This window comes from Dermacentor albipictus, chromosome 4 (assembly GCF_038994185.2).
Source record: "Dermacentor albipictus isolate Rhodes 1998 colony chromosome 4, USDA_Dalb.pri_finalv2, whole genome shotgun sequence".
In the NCBI taxonomy this organism is placed as follows: domain Eukaryota; kingdom Metazoa; phylum Arthropoda; class Arachnida; order Ixodida; family Ixodidae; genus Dermacentor; species Dermacentor albipictus.
In genome coordinates, this window is record NC_091824.1 from 76,729,422 (window position 1) to 76,747,971 (window position 18,550).

Genomic DNA, 18,550 nt, shown 5'->3' on the forward strand with positions numbered 1-18,550 from the left:
CCCGAGTTACTAAGCAAGGCAATATCATCAGCGAATCGCAAGTTGCTAAGGCACTCTCCATTAAATTTTATCCCCAATTCTTCCCACTCCAGGTCTCTGAATACCTCCTGTAAACATGCTGTGAATACCATTGGAGAGATCGTATCTCCCTGTCTGAAGCAACTCCCTGTCTGAAGCAACAGGAAGCACATGCACACAAAAGAAGCACAGGACCACAGACAACAATATATCAGAATGTCTAATGGAACACAAAGTTATTGTGTATATAATTCTCTATACCGTATTGGGGAATTCAATGAACCATGCCTTGCGGTTGCACGGGATGTGAATAAGCATCGTGTCATCTAATACTGCTGGCCGGGTGAGCCCACGCAAGCCTCCCTAAGGGGTCGAACACAGGTTCCACAAAAAGGTTGAATATCAGCCCAGCTTCAGCTTCGTCACTAAAAAATTGGTCGCGCACATAACTACATGTACATGTGGAAGTACATGTGGAAGACTTCCAATCCATGCCGCATGCTCAGGCTCAGGAAATGTTCTGATACTTCACAGGCGTCATGTCCCATAAACTTTTGACGCTGCCTCTACAAGATTCCTTGCTGGCACATCTGAAAATACACTTATTGCTACATACCCGAGGACTTCTTGTGCGTCTCGGGTGATATGGTGGACGTGGCGAGGTATTTCTGGTACTCGGTCTGGTTGGAGAGGCCCTGCGACTCCAGTGTGCCTGGCAGGGATCCCGAACGCTGCTCAGACTGCATTTGCACTGCATGGTAGAAAGCCCAAAGATCTTTTAGGAAACGCTGATTTTGCCAACGGAATACATCTGGTTTAAGCAGACGCCTTTTCGGCAGCGAAGAAAGGTATCTTGGAGATCTATTCATATTCCCAGAAGTTGGGACTAGTCAAGCTGCCGTTATGCAGCTTTTATCCTGCCATCCCTACCGCTTTGTATATATCAGTGTACTTATGTGGTAAAAATAAACTTCTTCTTCTTCTTCTTATGCGCAGTAGAGGAAGATTGAATGTATCAGAAACTGAGCAAAGCTTCGCAAACTTCTCAGCACAGTATAGCATTTGTCTTAACACAGAGTGCATCACAAAGGTTGAGACAAACCACCTATTCTGGCGCGAAAGTAACCAAGGCCACTGTTTGCCAAGCACAAGTTGCAACTATAAATCTAGGTTAGAAACTACAGTAAAATTCACTTTTATTATATTATATTGAACATTCATAGTGGTCTGGTAACACTGGCCACGTCCATCATCTTGTCTGGGGCGTAGCTGCGAAGCCACTGTATGTTGTACGCATCGACGATCGTCGCTGTGTAGCTATTCAGTATTCTAAAAATGCAAACAGTCGCGTTTGTCTTTCAGCGAATTCATGAAGCGCCAACTTTACGGTGACCCCACGCGCCATCGAAGCTATACGCGCTGGCAAGTGCAGCCTTGGACATTCGTCCGGACGGTATCTTTCAAGAGGCGTACTGCTGTAAAAACAAACGTTCGCCGAATGTGTTTTCGTGGGGACGTCCATTTCGAACCTGGCCTGTGTACTCTGAGCGATTACGCACGCGTTCTCGAATTTTCGACTGAAGCCTCTAAAACAACTTGGCATTGCATTAGAATCTCCCAGATTCATTTCGCACGCAAGAAAACGCCTCTCATGTCAAAAATCGAAGCTCCGGCGTTCTTCGTTGGCTCTGATAAAACTCCGCGCGTGCAACAAACGGTCACTGTCGTTGCCCCGTTCGCATTGTATTATCGCTTCCAGCGTGCGAACTAAAATTGTGCGAGCCAGGTCGCACATGCAAGTCCCGTGAAAATGCAGAACAGCGGTGATCTCCTAGTTGAATTAGTCTGTTGATGTTGGGGTGCACCAAAAAGAGGCTTTCGAGTTAGCCTGAGCATTTACACTCAATTATTTGCAAAATAATGAGATCCTTTAACAATTGTACTGGTTCCTGGAAGGTGACTGCATGTAAGTGTAGATTCAACTGTGTTGACTACAACAAAACTCGAACTCAAAGACGGGTAAGGAATCAGCTTCTGGTGTTGATGGTGGCACAAAGAAATAGCTTTAACGACAATTCTTGTCCTGGTTTATAACAGCCCGAAACAATGAAACACACAGGCAAAGAAGAAAAATGAATTAGTGCTAATTTCCTTCTTTGCCTGTGCTATAATTTAATATGCCATATTACATTATCCAGCCCAACTTTTCAACCTTCTGCACAATATCATAATTTATTTTTCACGCTGGGTTCCAGGTATGTATATGTTTGTGGCATAATAGGTTAGTCCGTGCAGTTCACATTTGCTTCTATTAATATTGGTTTTCACCTTAGACTCATTTTCTGTTGTCACCTTGAAATCACTTCTACTAAAACGAACATAGCTTGAGATATCAAACGCATAATTCAACTTTGAAGTAAATACAACAATAGGTTGAAAGAAATAAGCTTCTATTAGAATCGTTTGCTACAATTGGTAGCACAAGCAAAAAGTTACTATATTTCGTTTCATACATAGCAGTTAACGCTGTGGAAGCTACGCAAATAGTGTGATCATAGCGCTATCACTCCGCGCATTTTGCAGTGCAGTTACTTTTGATCTGGGTCGCTTTCTAGAGAACAAACTACTTCACATATTACAACCACAACTTGTGGACACAAGTTAATGTGAAAGTGCCTATTTGCGCACTTTTGTGCCTCCGGCTTGCGTTGTTTTGGTCGCTCCGAAAAATCGCTTGGAGAGCTTCGAAGACACTCAACAAATGGCAAAGTGCAAATACAGACGCGTGCAGTACCCGTACCTTTGAATTCAGCCAGCAGTTCCGACATGTCTCGCGAGGCGCGCATAGCCATCCGAGCAGCGGAAGCATCTCTGCGTTGCTTTCCTTTCAGGGAGTTCAGGAAGCCTTGAGGCGAAGCAAACACAACATACACAGTGTGTGATACAGGCAAGAAAGAACAGGAGCAGTGCATCGTAAATGAACGGACGGCACAAGCGAAAAATGCAAGACTCGACAGTGGGCAAAACTGGCATTCCATTGCTAATAAACATGAAGCGCAAGGCAAAAAAAAAAAAACAGGGGTCACAGGAGAGACATAGGCTAGCGCTTGTCTGTCTAGCTGTGTCCGTCCTGTCGCGCTTCAAGTTTACTAGTGGAGCAAAATGTGGCACGAAAGCACAGAGAACACTCTTGGGGAGCTAATCCACGGCTGCCCTCATATTACACTGGTTAAAGCAGGTTTTGCGGATTTAATTGACAGGGCAACGAAGAACTGCTGACGTTAGAACGAATTTTAGAGCGCAGCTCTTTGGCGTCCGTTCCTGGGTTTCGCGTCGTCGTCGGCGTCGTCGGCGTCGTCGTCGTCGTCGGCGTCGGCGTTGTCGGCGTTGTCGTCGGCCTCGTAACCAGCTCGCCTCCGCCGCCGCGCTCCGCCGCCGCGCATGCGCCGCTGCTCCGCCGCCGCGCATGCGCGCTGTCGGCTCTCCGGGTGAGGGAGGATGATGGAAGGGAGGAGGAGAGACTGTGGAGGAGGGCTGGATACACAAATGGCTCTTTGGCGTCCGTTCCTGGGTTTCGCGTTATCGTCGGCCTCGTAACCAGCTCCGCCCCCCTTTCATCCCCCCAGCGCTAGCAGCGACCGACTGATACCGCTTTCGTGAGTCCGCTACCGCACTCACGAAAGACGTCGTGCACTTCCTGCAACTCGCATTAACCGTCCATCGATCCACACCGATGTTAGTAGTGGGGGACTTTAATGTTGACATAAAGACAAACAGCAATTTCCTAACACTTATGCGGGAGAACATCCCGTTCCTCTCGCTCGTAACGCGTCCCACGGCTGTGACAACCTCGCGAGGCACTTGTATAGATCTCGTCTTTGAGAATCAAGCATTGGTGTACCAAGTCGAACATATATCAGTCTATTTCTCCGACCACAAAGCTTCCTTCATGACTGTCAAGAACTGTTAATGGAGTCTTTGTTAAAGGAATACGTGTGAAAAATAAAAAAAAATTCTGTGATAGCGCATACATGTGTTGCTCGATTTCTTTGCCTCAATCTATCGAAAAGGTGAAACAGCTTATTTGCTGCGCTCAAATTTCGCATTAGGAAGTAACGTAATCGTCGGTAATTTTTTCATTGGACATACCAAAATTTCTTAATCTGATTTACAAGGCCCTGTTTGCATCCCTCCGATGGCACCGGCTGTTGGAATCTCAGCGCTGCCACCAGCTGTTGGAACCTCAGTGCTGACACCCGTTATTGCAATCGGACCGCTGGCGCCCGTTGTTGCAAATGGGTCGCAAGCCCCAAGGGTAGCGTTGGCCTGGCGGCCTGGAGCACACTGGAAGCATCCGAAGGTCCCGGCAAAGCATGAGGCGACTGCTAACAGAACAACTTGTTTATTCTAGCATCGCAAAAGAGCGGCCGGTCAGGTTGACCGAAGTGGAGAGACGGGAGAGCACGTTACTCAACAGAAGAAATCGGAGCCTCTCTCCTGGCGTCCGGGGGCAGCTGCTCTTATATTCTTGGCGTCGCGGGCAAGAAGGAAGGTCACGAGATGACACCACGTGACAGCGAGCTACGGACGGACTGAGAGACATGTAGAGACAAGGAGGTGACGCATCAGCCGGGCCGGCGCCGGTCAGACCTCCTCGCTTCACACTGGGGGAGCTCCTCTCCCCGGCTGCCGCGCTTTGACAAGCGTGGGCACACACACACACACGCACACACAAAGACACGTGGCACTGAACATGCCGGGACGCGCTCGGCGGGGATGCGTCGCGGCCGCTCCGAACGGGCCAAAATGTCCGCCGCTTTGAACGAAGCTCCGGCGTACGTTGCATCCGGGCCGGCTTTACCGCGCGTCGTAGGCGAAACCTAACAGCCCCATGACAATGTTGATACTTCAGTGAATTTTCTTATACATCAAGTGTATATTTGTAAATTTGATTGAGAGAAGCAGTGTTTACATTTTAACATTATTTTTGCTAGGTCCATCACCTTTAAAATTTGATATAGGGGGCGCAGACGCAGCATTGAAATTTTAGCAGACAATTGCCGCGACATTGTGTGATCTTTAACGTTATGAAATGCACAGAAGGAGCGTTCACATTTAGTACATGTTTTGCTAAGTGTAGGTATGTTTTGGAATGCACGGCATGACGCAGAAGCAGTACTGATATGTATAGCGTAGTTTTCACTGGATCTCGTGTGTTCTTCACATTTTTTCCAGGGTGCAGCAGTGATTACATTTTAGCAGATTTTCCATCTAGGCCTAGCAGATTTCTCGAGTTTGATACGCAATGTAGAGAAGCACTGCTGACATCTTAGCAGAATTTTTATTGATGTTGCGAAACTTGCATTGCTGATGAGGAAAAACAGTAAAAGCAAAACAGAAGAATTCTCAAATACCAGGGACAACAACAAAATCTGAAATATGTAAAAAAGATAAAGTTAAATAAGTGCTGCTAGCCAGTGTTGGCAAAAAGGAAAGGAAGACGTTGGGAATACGCAGGTGCTACGCCATGGCTTGCGTCTGCGTTTTCCTTATCCGTCACCGTCTAAGTATCCGCAGTAGAGACTTGATATGATGAACCTGGATATAACGAAGTTACTATAAAATTTAGTTGGTAATGCTTTTGTTCAATGGCGTAATCTAGCTCCTGAATATAGACAATGCGGAATCCGACAGACAATAAGGTATCTCTTATAGCGGAGCAAAAAAATTTTTTACACTTGCTTCAAAATGTCGATATTTTAGCAAAAATGTCTTCACTTACCAATCCATTTTTCAAACGACTGATTTTTAGGACCTGCCTGATTCGTGCGTCACCACCACCCAGAAGTTGGACCAATGTATAGCGGCAATAACCGAAATTTCGTACGCCACGGAGCACTAGAGCCAACATATATATCGGCAATAACCGACATTTCGGACGCCATATAACACTAGGGCCAGTGTATAGCGGCGATAACCGAAATTCCGGACGCCGCACGGTGTTTTAAGCGTGACCCACGCGCGCAATGCCGCAGACATGGCGGCCATGAACATACTTGCCTCCGCGTCGTCTGATTCGTAAATTTGGTTGCCGACTCCCGATAAATCGGCCTAAGCAATGCGGCCGGCGTAGTAGCAGGTGACAAGTCGTCAGGGGAAGCTCGCCGCCAATATGTTCCCACTAGTAGACCTTATAGGCAATCGAGCGTGGAATTAGACTCACGGGTTAGACTGCCGACCGCAGAAGCGACGTGCGGATTCACGTGCGACTCTCTCTCCATGTCCAAAAGGTCTGCTGGTGGTACGCGTGCTGATTTTTATGTTCACATTCGTAGGCCTTATCGGCTATCGAGTATGGGATCAGACGCATTGTCCAAATACTTGCTTTTGATGGCAATGTCCCGCAAATACCATGATCGCTATTGTTGCAATAATATAAATATTTTTTTGCACTTAGCGTTGCTTTTTTTTCAGTCGAATTTCGCTGTGAGAATGAAAGCCCTGCTCCAGCGTTATTCAACCAAACGTCCATCGTTGCTGTTCGCCTGTTTCATCGGGAACATTTATTGCTACAGGCAGCAATATTAACAGTCTATGTCTATGTTAACATGAAGTCTATGTTCACTAGTCTATTTTAACTTTAGGCAATAGCTTGTGCATGGTTTTACGAGCATGGTTAGCAGACTAGAAATAAACACAAGGAGGCATCACGTGGGCGATAACAATGCTCGTAATCGCACATCTTGGGCAATGTCCAGCATACCACTCATCTACATTGTGCTTCCCTGTGTTTGGTTCTAGTCGGCTAACTATACTCATAGAACCACCTCACTTCAGCGGTGATGAAGTGCGCCTATGGTAGTGTCTTTTTTTTTTCAGATCAGGGCAAGAAAACAAGCGAAAAGCTTGAGTAAATGGTGTTTACCAAAACGTGTGATCTTGTGGCGAAATCTAAGTAAATATAGTGTTGCCGCAAACAAAAACTTCTTTTAAAGTACTTAGCACTACAAGAATGCAGGTCATTGTATACACTCCACACACTGTGTGCATAACAGTTTCCTCTGATACTTTTGTGTTGATGATGATGATGATGTATGGGGTTTAATGGTGCAAGGACCAGGTCTGGCCGAACAGCGCCAACCAGGTATATCTTTTGTAATGTGTCGTTCTTGTGTCGTGCGGGAGAGCCATGCAAAATGCCTACTTATGAGCGCCTCAATGTCGAAGAAGAGCACGTGGCTGTACTGATCCATGTGGTTGGTCCTGAGCCCCTGGATCATGAGGGGATGTGACCGGGACCGAGCGTGGATGCTGTCGCCCGCTTCATGGCCCATTCCATGCTGCGTTAGGAGGGTGGAAACATAGTTACAGTGAAACAAATGGGACACACTTTACTTGCAGGCATTCACAGGTTTCTTGTAACAAAATGGGGTCTCAACAGAAGAGTCATGCCCTGAATTGCATCAATACCTCTATCTTGCGTCAGCTGACTGCCTCATGGGACGGAATGAGCTCACGTTAGGCATAGATAATTGAAGATTATTGGGAAATGCCTTCGACCTGCAGTGGAAAAAAAAATGGCTGTGGCTTAGGTAAGGTTAAGCCCAGGATGCGAAGCATACTAGCCTTTATTTTAGTTGTTGAACCCCTGTTTAGCCTGGTGAACTGCTGTTGCTTGGCTATATTTGGTTCGGCTAGACGAAGAAACAACTCATGCATTACTTCTTCGCCTTCAAGAGTGGAACGCGACAGCGTTCCCGTCGACCCGCCAAGGGGTGTAAGACAATGGGCTACAGGGCAGCGACTACGCACCCCGCATTGGACGCGGTGAGCGTCGAGCAAAGCAGCGTTCGGCGCGGCAACGAAATGTGCGCCTGAGCAAGAGACGCACGCCTTAGAAACAGCGCGTTTCTAAGGCAACACCGCATTCACTAGAGGCGCTTTTGTACCGCTTTGAAGCGTTGTACTCGTGGCTCAGTGGTAGCGTCTCCGTCCCACACTCCGGAGACCCTGGTTCGATTCCCACCCAGCCCGTCTTGCAAGAGTTGAGCCAAAGCCACTTCTCCTCTGTCGTGACGTCACGGTGTCACGTGATTTCATGGTCACCGCCGCGCCTGAGGAGCTGGGTTGAGCCCTCGTAATATGCTTCGCATAAAACCTGGCTGACGACGACAGGGGCTGTGTACTCTTGATCGATCGCTTTCAGAGATACGCTCACTTCTGCGTGACTTGACATCTGGTGCAAGGTCTCATCAGAGTGAGCGATAGGCTTTCTGCACGCTGGCTTGAGCCAACAAAAAGTGAGACCTCGAAAGTGATCAACTATAATATCGCCTCAGTTGATTTGCCATAATGCAAGGTTTAGTAATTATAGTTTCGGTTTATTTGTAGCTTGATTCTTGGTCGCAGGGTGACATGGCCGCGCGCACCTAATCGTCTCTCCCGGTGACCATTCTTGAGCAGCTAACAAATGATAATTATCGCCTGGCGCAAGGAGCGCCTTTCTGTATAGAAAATTACTGGACTGTTATGGCTGGTTCTATATGTTTTTTTTTGCGTTGTCGTAGGGCCCAGTGTAATAAGATTGCTTGTGCAACGAGAATAGTGATGTGCGCTCTAGAACTTACACAAGCACCAGCGATTACAGTGGACGGTTCGGTGAGTCATCTATAAACAGCCGACGCGTCTTATCCACAGATCAGATTCTCTATGATCACCGGCTTTGCTCGCCGCTACCGTTGTGCCTGAGGGTTAATTACTTGTTTTACTGGCCACAAGTTCACCCAACAAGGAATTAAATTCGTAACTCACAGTCTTGACACTGCCTTCTTCTTCACCGTCACTACAACGGGACGATATTAACATCTCAGATGCTACTATTCACATTGAAAAGACCACCCGGCCTGCGAATGCTGTGAAAATATTATGGTACCTCATTCTCTGCATTGCTGTGAGCCGTTATTTTACTTTTAGTATTGTCTGTTCAAATTAACCGAGTATTAGTATGGCACTTGTTAGTGCAGTTTTTAAACTTTATTCGCTGTGTCCGCTCGAGCTGGTGAAACCACCGTCTTGCCCATCTTATACCACCCGTGTTGATGGAAAGCGCCAATGACTGAATAGGCATGCGTGTATGCGGCATTTCAGGGCAGTAATAATTCTTGATAGTGCCTTGTCCTTGAACTACAGTTCTGATTGCACGCGTATGCCCCAAGGTTGTGAAGACGGACCACATTTGTATCAACAACTGAATAAGTACTCTGACGTTCCAACAAGCTGGGCCTGACTCCGAAGTAATGAGACTGCTTAGCTCCATCCATGTGTGAGAAAGGGAGAGGGGAAATTCCCATATCCACAACACATCAGTCGCTAACGAGCGAATTGTCTGCCACGTCTTCCTTTTCCCCACATCACGTATGATTGAGGCGTTCCTGACCTGGTGTCCGGGAGCGCGGTGGTGCGAGGAGTGGCGTTGATGGTGCACCCCACGCTGGCCGGCTTGCCGGACGGCAGACATATTACGATGACGCACCGCCGCATTCGCCATGCGTTCTCCGGTCTGGCCGGTGTAGTCTTCGCAGGCGCTCAGAACGTCCTCTGCCGTCAGACCCTGAACCACTCGGTCCAGGAGCCCTGCGCAACCAGACGCACGCTCTGATTTTATCATCGCCATTGTAGGCCTACTGATGTCCACTGCAGGGCGAAGGCCTCTCCTAGCAGTCTCCAGGTTTACACCCATAGAAGAAGGAGAAAGAAGCCGCGCGCCCCTCTATCTTCGGGACCTGTTCGTGTGTTTGTTCTCGGGAAGTAGGCCCTCCAAGTTTGTCAGACTTCGAGACATTGCTTGCTGCACGGTAGCATTTGCTGACACCCTCATTACAACCCGCCTCCGCCATTTTATTGTCCCCCGTCTGTAAAGCTATAAGAAGACACGTGTCTTTCAACTCTAACACTTTGTACTTTGTTTTTCTGTACTCTTTAATGTTTCAGCCGAGAATGCGTGACCAAAAGTATGTTCCGAGATGGAAAGCAACAGAAAATAGCTACAAAAGAGAAAAACAGGTTGAGGTGCACTATATGTATATTATTCATACCACATACAAAAAAGAAGGCCACTCTTACTACCGTGACAATAAGCTTTATAAACCAACAAAGATGCGAAAACAAACACACGAGTGGTTGACTCCCCCTTGAAGTTGCCACACCAGCTCACTCTGACGTCACGGTTTTGTCAACGTCTGCTCAAATCCAGTTAATATTTTATCGCCAGTAGAAAATTTTGGCTACTCTAAAATGCAGTAAGTCGAAACTGTATTCTAAAGGAGCCAAGGACTGCTATTAGGAGAGTTTTAGGAACCTTTACTGTGCCACAACGTCCCAGCAGCTTCGACCAACGTGTTGTGTGATAGTTTAATTAAGCACAACACTCAGCAAAATTAGGTAAGTTATTTACCGCTGCTGTTGTAAAGAGGAGCAAAATTAATTTTATTGCTGAAATTCATTTTTCCAGACTGCCGCATTATTCATACGTTCTGTGAACTTTTACTGTGTCACCAGTGACCAAAACGCAAGCAAATACATTGAAATCAATGACGTCACACTGACGTGTCACAGCCGAGGTCTCAGCAGGAAATTTTAAAAAAAAACGAAAATCTGACCTCTATTTTATTTTTTAGCAATCAATCTTTTACATCAGGCTATTAAACGTTAATTTGTTGAAAAGTCTAATCTAGTGTTTCCTTTTGGCGCCTCTTAAAGGCACAGTAATCTTCAATCTCCACTTCTAAAGGACTACGCGCACAGCCAAGTGGCACACCCCGTCTATATGCGTTGTCTCCTGTTCCATCGTTCAGGTGACAGCTCATTATGCCTACGCACCATTTGGCTCACACTTAGACATTGTTATTTACTGTTGCGCTCCTGTTTCTGAACTGCACCATGACGAATGTGCTTTTGTGCACATTGCCGCACCCTTACCGGTCTCCATTTCCCAGATGTAGACCGAGCCGTCCAAGAGGCTGACCAACATGTAGTCTTGCGACGGTCGCCACTTGACCACACTGACAGGGAACTCGTGCCGGGAGGCCAACAAGATGGGCTTGCGTTGCTTCAGGTCCACCAGCGCCACAGAATGGTCACTGGCCACACTGCAGATGCTCTGGAGAATTCGTGGCTGTAAGGAGAACACGTTTACAGTGTGGAAGTTTGTACGTCGCTGGCCATGAACTTACCAAAACTGCCAGGTTTCTTTTATGCATACAAGCACCTGGTTCGAGTCGTATCGCTTTACTTGTTTATATGATAATTAAACGTTGGAATACGATTAGGGAACGCACTGTTAAGAGCAGTGATGACGTAAATGTAAGAACACTAATAGAAACGATGAACCGGAGATTGTGTAATTGTTTGTTGGCAAACATGTGCCCAGAAAACAAAGCGAGACTTGCATGTGGTCAAACTTCCGATTTCTCCATTCAAATGTATGTATGAAATGCAGAAGTGCTGTCCTTAGACAACCACCTAATTGATTCCCAATGAGAAAAAGACAGAATGTATGAACACTTGGGAGCCATGTTTTAGTGTAGAGCTTAACAGTTTGTTTACAAAAATTGCAGACGACCGTCAATTGTAAAAAAAGTAAACGTAAGTAGAGACATGAAGTTCACGACTCCGTCACTCCACCAAGCATTCATACCACAATTTTGCAAATTGTAGCTGTTGAAAAAATAAAATTTATTAGTTGAAAACTTGTGTACAACTGTTACATTGTATATTAGTTTAAAGATTATGTGTAATTGTTATATTGGTTAAACGACTTTTGCAAAAGTCCTATTTTTACCTATTTTGTACAGATTATATGTACAAGTAGACAGTCTACATAATTGTGATAGCGTTTTTTATTGGTTAGCTTACACGCTTCGCATTTTGAATATTTAGTCTCTAAATTTGGCCAAATCTCGCTTTTAACATCTGGTCGCCTAATCAAACATTTACTCACAAAAATCAGTAAAATTCGACTTTTCACGCACTCCATCGCAGCTTGGTTCCTGGTGCAGCGTGTTCGATTTTTGTTATACAGTCTACTGAACACAACATTCTAAAGAAACATTGACCAGAACACATCTGCGATGAATGGTCAAGTACGTGAATATAATTCATTAGAGGTGAAAATAAATTAAAATGGCACCAAATGAGGCTTTATTGTTCTATGCACGCTTTATAGACGTTGTACATGTTATTATCAAATTATATGATAACGTGTGTGAAATTGGCGATGAACTTTTTGTATGTTATGACGAGAGTAATCTGAAGGACGGCACATAATCCAGTGGCACATAACCAATGACATGATTTGGGAGTAAAAGAGGCGCAACATATTCTTTGGCACATACCGAGCCATCAAAGCTTGTCTTTGGCTGGATAGCTATACAGCCGGAAAGGAAACTGGTCCGACAAGTGCCAAGAATGCTATTCACATTAAGGAAAAAAAAAAGAAAGCAGCAGGGGCGCTTACGCTGCCGTCATTCGGTGGCACGAGAAGCTGCGTGACTTCGCCCGCGTGGACGCAGAATCGGTGCAGCAGAGTGCCCGCGTTCAGGTCCCACAGGCAGACGGAGAAGTCCACGCCCCCCGAAACCAGGTGGGTGGGCTCGTAGCGCGGGTGAACGTAGTTTGGATACAGCAGGCACGTGACGCGTCCAGCGTGGCCCCGCATCACTTGCAGCTGCGGTTGGTCTGTGGGCGCAGGGAGCGTATAGAATAAAAAAAAAACTGTGAAAACACAATTGGAAAAATTTTTTTGAAAGTCATAACACAAAAGCTTTGAAATGCCGTGCACTCCTCCTTCACATTGTTTCTTTTTCAGACAATATTTACGAAGCCTAATTCTGTGACAAGCGAAATAATTCACTGACCGTTGTTACATACCGTAGAACCCTCTTCCTCAGTACACCCTTAGCGTACGAGGTGATCCTCTTTATGTTTTACAGAATTTAAACGAAAATAACCTGTTCCAGATAACATGATTCCACTCCTTGAGCTGGATCACTAATTAACTTCCTCCTTAATTAATTTACGGCACATATGGCAATTTACGAATTTTAGCTGGTGAAATTGCAATGCTTATCCACTCGGAATGAACTTGAAGAATGGCGCCAGTTTGGAGATATGCGCCATCAAATTTGCCGTAAAAATACAGTGTTGTTCCCCTTACTTCTTTAACAAAGCGGTCGTTTATGCATTGAAGCACAAAAGTAACTGTAACGCCCTTGTATATCGTCCCACACTTTGGAGTGCATATCGAAACGGGCATAATCCTGGCAATTCATTTCAAGCGGATACGTCTTGCAGGCTCACCGGCTATCATTTGTAAATTGCAATGTCTGCCCTAAAGTAATTAACTAAAAAGTTAATTACTACATATTTTAATTATTAATTGAATATGTGTTTCGATTTGTCGTACTGGTAATGTCCGCTTCGTCGAATAATAAAGCTCAATGACAAAAATTATGCTACCTGCCACAGGCGATTCTTGGAAGTTTCGTGGAACCTAGAAATGATACCACCGCATACGAATTTATCATTTCCCCGATTTCGCAAAACGCACAAAATGTCGCGAACTCTAAGGGCACGTGAAATTTTTCCCCAAATGCAATGTCAACACTACGCCACAAACTCTGCGAAATAGAAATTCTGCAAAACAGAAATTCTGCGAAATAGAAATTCTGCGAAATAGAAATTCTGCGAAATAGAAATTCTGCGAGTACCTCAACTTCATTCGAGAGCTTGAGGTTGAGCGGGGTCGGATGCTTGGTGCGGTCGTGTTTTGAGGTCGATCTTTTTTCCGGAGCTGCTTACGTCTATATCTACTCATCCTGAACGAATGAGTCAGTGGTAGCGGTTCGAACTTCTCCTAGTGAAATTTCTTTTAAAAATCGTTAAGGTATCTCTACATGTAGGTATTAGAACCTAGAAAGTTGAGTGGCGTCCCCTCGTGTGTGTGACGTTACCTGAGGGACTCTGCATCCGCGTCGCTGGCGTGCTCGCTACGTGAAGGCTTCAGTTAGTCTACCTCCCCTGTCGAGATTTTAAAAAAAAACTCGTGAATCTTGCAAGTTTGCACTATAAGGTGACGCACGTTCCGTATATTCTAGTACATTATTCGCCACGGAGATCAACCAGTCGGAGTCGCCGCCTGGCAGATCGTCAGAAGTTTGGAGTACTCCTCGAGTTCAATGTTATCATCAGTGTGCCAACGTGAGTGTAGGACCTGTTTACCTCGCAATGATAATGTTCCGTAATTATTGCACTGCCTCAACAGCTTGGTCACTTTAATTTTGACAGTGGGCAACATCATTGGTAGTTTGCGCTGCCGTCTCTGCACTGTAAAAAATTCAATGCTTGTGTCTAGCGCGCCCGGCATAGTCGGTCACACGCTCTTTTGTCCTCAGGCATTTCATTTTCGCTGTCTCCCAGCTCCTTAGAACTTTTCTGAAGGCATTTGATGCCTTTGCTGAGAAATTAAGTAGTCACTGCGAGGCATTACTACTATGTTCTAGCAGCAAACTAGCAGAGTGTGGCATTAGCTGTGCAATGTATAAGAGAGGGCCCAGTAGTGTTAAATCATCAGGCATGAAGCAAGCTGACCGTGCTAAGAAAACTAACATAGCATGATAAGACTGCTTGGTTCAAGGTTCCACGTTAACCTGATATTCTTTTATGTACAATATAAACATTTAAAAAAAATAAGAAGTGACGTTTTAGGGGAGTGTATTATCAATCAGTAGGCAAACAGGTGGTTTCAATGTCAGAAAATTGAACGAGGCACCGGCGAAGCACCTCCGTTTACACTTCAGTGTGTACCACCGAACGCTCGTTGACAGGTCTTGGACCGTTGTCAAATGCCTGAAACCCATAGCAGAAGTGCGGACATGAAATAGTGACAATGCTACGTGACAAAGTTACAAAGAAAAGTAGAAAACATTATAGGTAGTGAAGCGCAACGGTGCTTGCTGACGTGTCCCTGAAAATTTAACTTGATTAATTCCATTCTTATTTAGCCATAAAAGCCACACGTCGCGAAGGACTCCGCTCAGCCCTTGTACATTTGTTAGTTTGGCGTCCGTCTGAGAAGCAGGGAATACAATAAACACCCGGCTTTTGATGCAAAGTTATTTCATTCCATCTTACTTGGGTTAGGCGCACAGTTCATGGGCGATATTTGTCCACCAACTCAAACAGGCGCTTTCGTCTAACGAAAAGAGGAGGTAATGTCTGTCAAATGCGTCCTGTATTGCCTTAAATATATATTGGTTTCTTGTGTGTTTTGTAGGGAGAGAGATTATTGAAGGTGGGGATGTTAAACGAAAAATAGAAATGCGATTTGCTACCCTGTACTAAGGAAGGAGCAAGGGGAGACAGAAAGATGAAGAAAAGCACACGCAGGGGGGGATGGAAAAGGATGTACCAAAATTACACATTTAGGGAAAAAAAAGATAAAAAAAAGATTGAAAAAGCAGCGAAGGCATCATTGTAGTTGCCCTGGTCAAGCGACTTAGACTGTTTTGACATTCCTCGTTCTTCCACATTGTGCGCATATTTTGTTTATTTTGCAAGCGTGCAATGTATGTCGGAGCTTTGTCCCGTCCGCTTTTCACACGTCCCGTCGTCTGCGCTGTTTGGTCATATTGTAATACTTATTTCGAAACTAAAATAACGAGAGTGAGAAGAGAATTTTGAGCTTGAAGAAATAACTAACGCCCTTTGGACAGCCACAGCCCAGAAAGGTGACGCACGTACGCACCACGGTTGCCTTAACATGCTTTTCTCGTGCGTATATTTTTTATGAATAAAATCTTTCTATTCTTACATTGATAAAGTGATATTTTGCAACTGGTTTCGTGTTTTGCACATGTGAATTCAACAGATATAGTTCTACCGTGCTAGCCGAAATTGACGTTGAATTTTTGCGTCGAAAAGCGATTATGAGATTCTTTGCATCAGAACATTGCGACGCATGCTTGACGATTGCGAAATATAATAAAGTGTGGTGGCGACTACTTTTCGATAGTAACCGTTGGCAGTGAAAATGTGATTTTTCTCGTCGATGATAATTTTGATTATGTAGAACCTAATGAGCGGAAATATGGGCCAAATGTGAAATTTGCGCAAGGACGGCTGCTTTCGTCGATGTGCCATCTTTCGATTGAGCCTCAAGATCGTGCTTCGATTTTGAAGCTGCGTTGAACCTATAGTTTATTTAACGTTCTGCGACTGAGTCAGGAGACAGATAGTGCCCCGGACCACGACAGTTATATAGGAGGCACACAACATTTAGCGTTTGTTTCTCTCAAAATAATTAAATTTATAAAACCTCTCGAAGGAAGGCGAATAATATTGTTGAAGAGCACTATGCTATGCGAACGCACAGTGGGAGCAAACATTTCTTACCTTCTTTTTCTCTCGAGCGGCAACAAAAGTTCAGCCATTCCAGTCGGAGCATATATATTATACTAGAGGCGAATCCCCCCAGCTAAGGTCACTGTAACGGCGTTAGCACCACCACTATCAGTTGCACACGGGTTTACCTAAGCCATTGGACACCTATAATAGCTAAAACCTTCTAATCAACTAATTAATTCCTGAAGTGTTCATTTGCTATAGAATTACTCGGGGCCCATGTACCAGAGGCATTAGAGCATGCTTACGTATCTTTATGTTCGGGTAATGTATAGTCGGCACCAAAATACTTTACTATGAACTCAAAAAATAATGTTGAGTTTGAGGACGCTCAGGTGAGGTCGCTGGCGGCCGATGAAAGTTGAGGTGAGTTCTCCTAGGTGAACCTCAACCTCATCCAATAAGGTTTCGCCAGGTCGTCCAACCTTTTTGAAGGTTGAGGAGAGGTTAAGCATTTTGAGGCCATTTGTCCAACTTTGGCAGCCACACCGATTTGCCTTACTTGCCGCTATTATACCGGCATACAATCTAAAACGTGGTGCACTCGATATACTAGGCTGTGCAAACTTGCGCTATGCCCGTGCTCTCAAAATGCATGGCGCACTAGTCAACTGAAAGCACTTGTTTCTCATAGTCTTCCTGCCCTGTGCTGCCCTATGTTTTAAACGGGGAAGACTGAAGAGACAACGCATTTGAGTGTATACAATCGGTTGTGTCGTCTTTTTTCATTTGTTTTGTTCCTTGTTAAAAACAAAACATACCTCGTGAAAACTATGAAAGTGCACCAACTAGACCCGTTTGTTGCTTTGCTAAACTTTTCTCATTTACAAGTCCTTCAGCTGACCAGACGTCTATTTCTGAACGTCTTTAATTGCATTTAAGTACGCCTTTGTGTAAGCCATGTAAAGGATGTCAATAAGCCTTTCTAGCAAGCCATTTTTTTACTGATTCATGGTATTTAAAGTACCGAAGAAACACTGGAGCTACGATAGACATTGTAGTAGAGGGCTCCAAATTAGTGTTTACCAACTGAGGTTCTTTAACGTCGCCTAAATCTACGCGCACAGTGTTTTTTTTTTTATTTTGCAACCTTACAAATGCAGACGCCTCTGTCGGCAACTTCGTTTGTTTACTAATAAAAATATTCCATATTCAATTCGATGATCAAATATCGCTTTGCTCGAATATTCGCATGCGATTTGATCCAGAAAGTTCACTTTTCAAAGAACCTTGATGGGAAGTCACATATTAAGGACAGGTGGGAGTGAAGTGTCAGGTAGGACGCTAAACAATTTTAATTTATTGTTGCCTTCATATGGTATACTTAAACATAAATTTTCTTTTCAGCCAAAGCACAAAGTCCTTATTTGCTCACTCAGCAGTTAGCGAAGCATTGCCAATAGTAGTGAAGACACAGATTCAAAATGACTGAACGTTGACTAAGTTGGCAAAGATTCTTGTTACGTAAAGGCAGGCTAGTTATCATAAACGAAGGCATAGAAACAAGAAAGAACGGCATTTATGTTATCCTTTTCATTACTACTCTATCCGTGTTAGCAAGGTAGCCTTTAAATAACATGACGTACAGATTGCATCGTTTTGAAAAGACAGAACCGGTAAAAAATGCCTCTGCCAATTGGTGGGGAACGATCCCACAACCTTCGCACTTCGCATCGCACGTGAAATGCGAAGGTTTTGGGATCGTTCCCCACCTGGGGCAAATTGTTTTTTCATCTACTTTAATTTGCATTAATTTATCGTTTCTTTATTTCATTTATTAAGCACAAGTAATTTCCTCTATGTCGTCCTTGGTGTCAGCGTTTGCTGGCTTCTTATGATATGGCTGATAAACATCGGGCCCCTCGGCTAACCTCCCTTTCTTCTATTGGTATTCAACAACACAGACATCCTACAGAAACAAGGAAATGCGAAATAACAGCACATGCAGCCCTCCAGAGTCGAGACAAGCGAGTTTGTTTTCGCTCAACGACAGAGTGCTGACAAGGAAAAATCAAACTGGCTTATCTTGATTTCACAGGATTGCATTGCCAGTGGCTTTGCTTTTCCATGTTTC

The 18,550-nt window shown here is 44.8% G+C and overlaps 2 protein-coding genes across 3 annotated transcripts in view; one reads left to right on the forward strand and one right to left on the reverse strand.

Moving 5' to 3' along the window:
• The window catches only part of LOC135895893 (WD repeat-containing protein 7-like), a 109,228-nt gene that overhangs the window by 57,961 nt on the left and 32,717 nt on the right, over window positions 1-18,550 (reverse strand). For both annotated transcript variants that reach the window (XM_070537155.1, XM_065424121.2), the window contains exons 13-18: window positions 12,533-12,753; window positions 10,996-11,191; window positions 9,455-9,651; window positions 7,223-7,358; window positions 2,819-2,923; window positions 635-769 (exon numbers count right to left, since the gene is read on the reverse strand). In XM_070537155.1, coding sequence (XP_070393256.1) covers window positions 635-769; window positions 2,819-2,923; window positions 7,223-7,358; window positions 9,455-9,651; window positions 10,996-11,191; window positions 12,533-12,753 — 990 coding nt within the window. The remainder of the gene's footprint in view (window positions 1-634; window positions 770-2,818; window positions 2,924-7,222; window positions 7,359-9,454; window positions 9,652-10,995; window positions 11,192-12,532; window positions 12,754-18,550) is intronic.
• LOC135895895 (bifunctional purine biosynthesis protein ATIC) overlaps window positions 1-18,550 on the forward strand; it is a 181,005-nt gene that overhangs the window by 34,993 nt on the left and 127,462 nt on the right. The window lies entirely within an intron of this gene.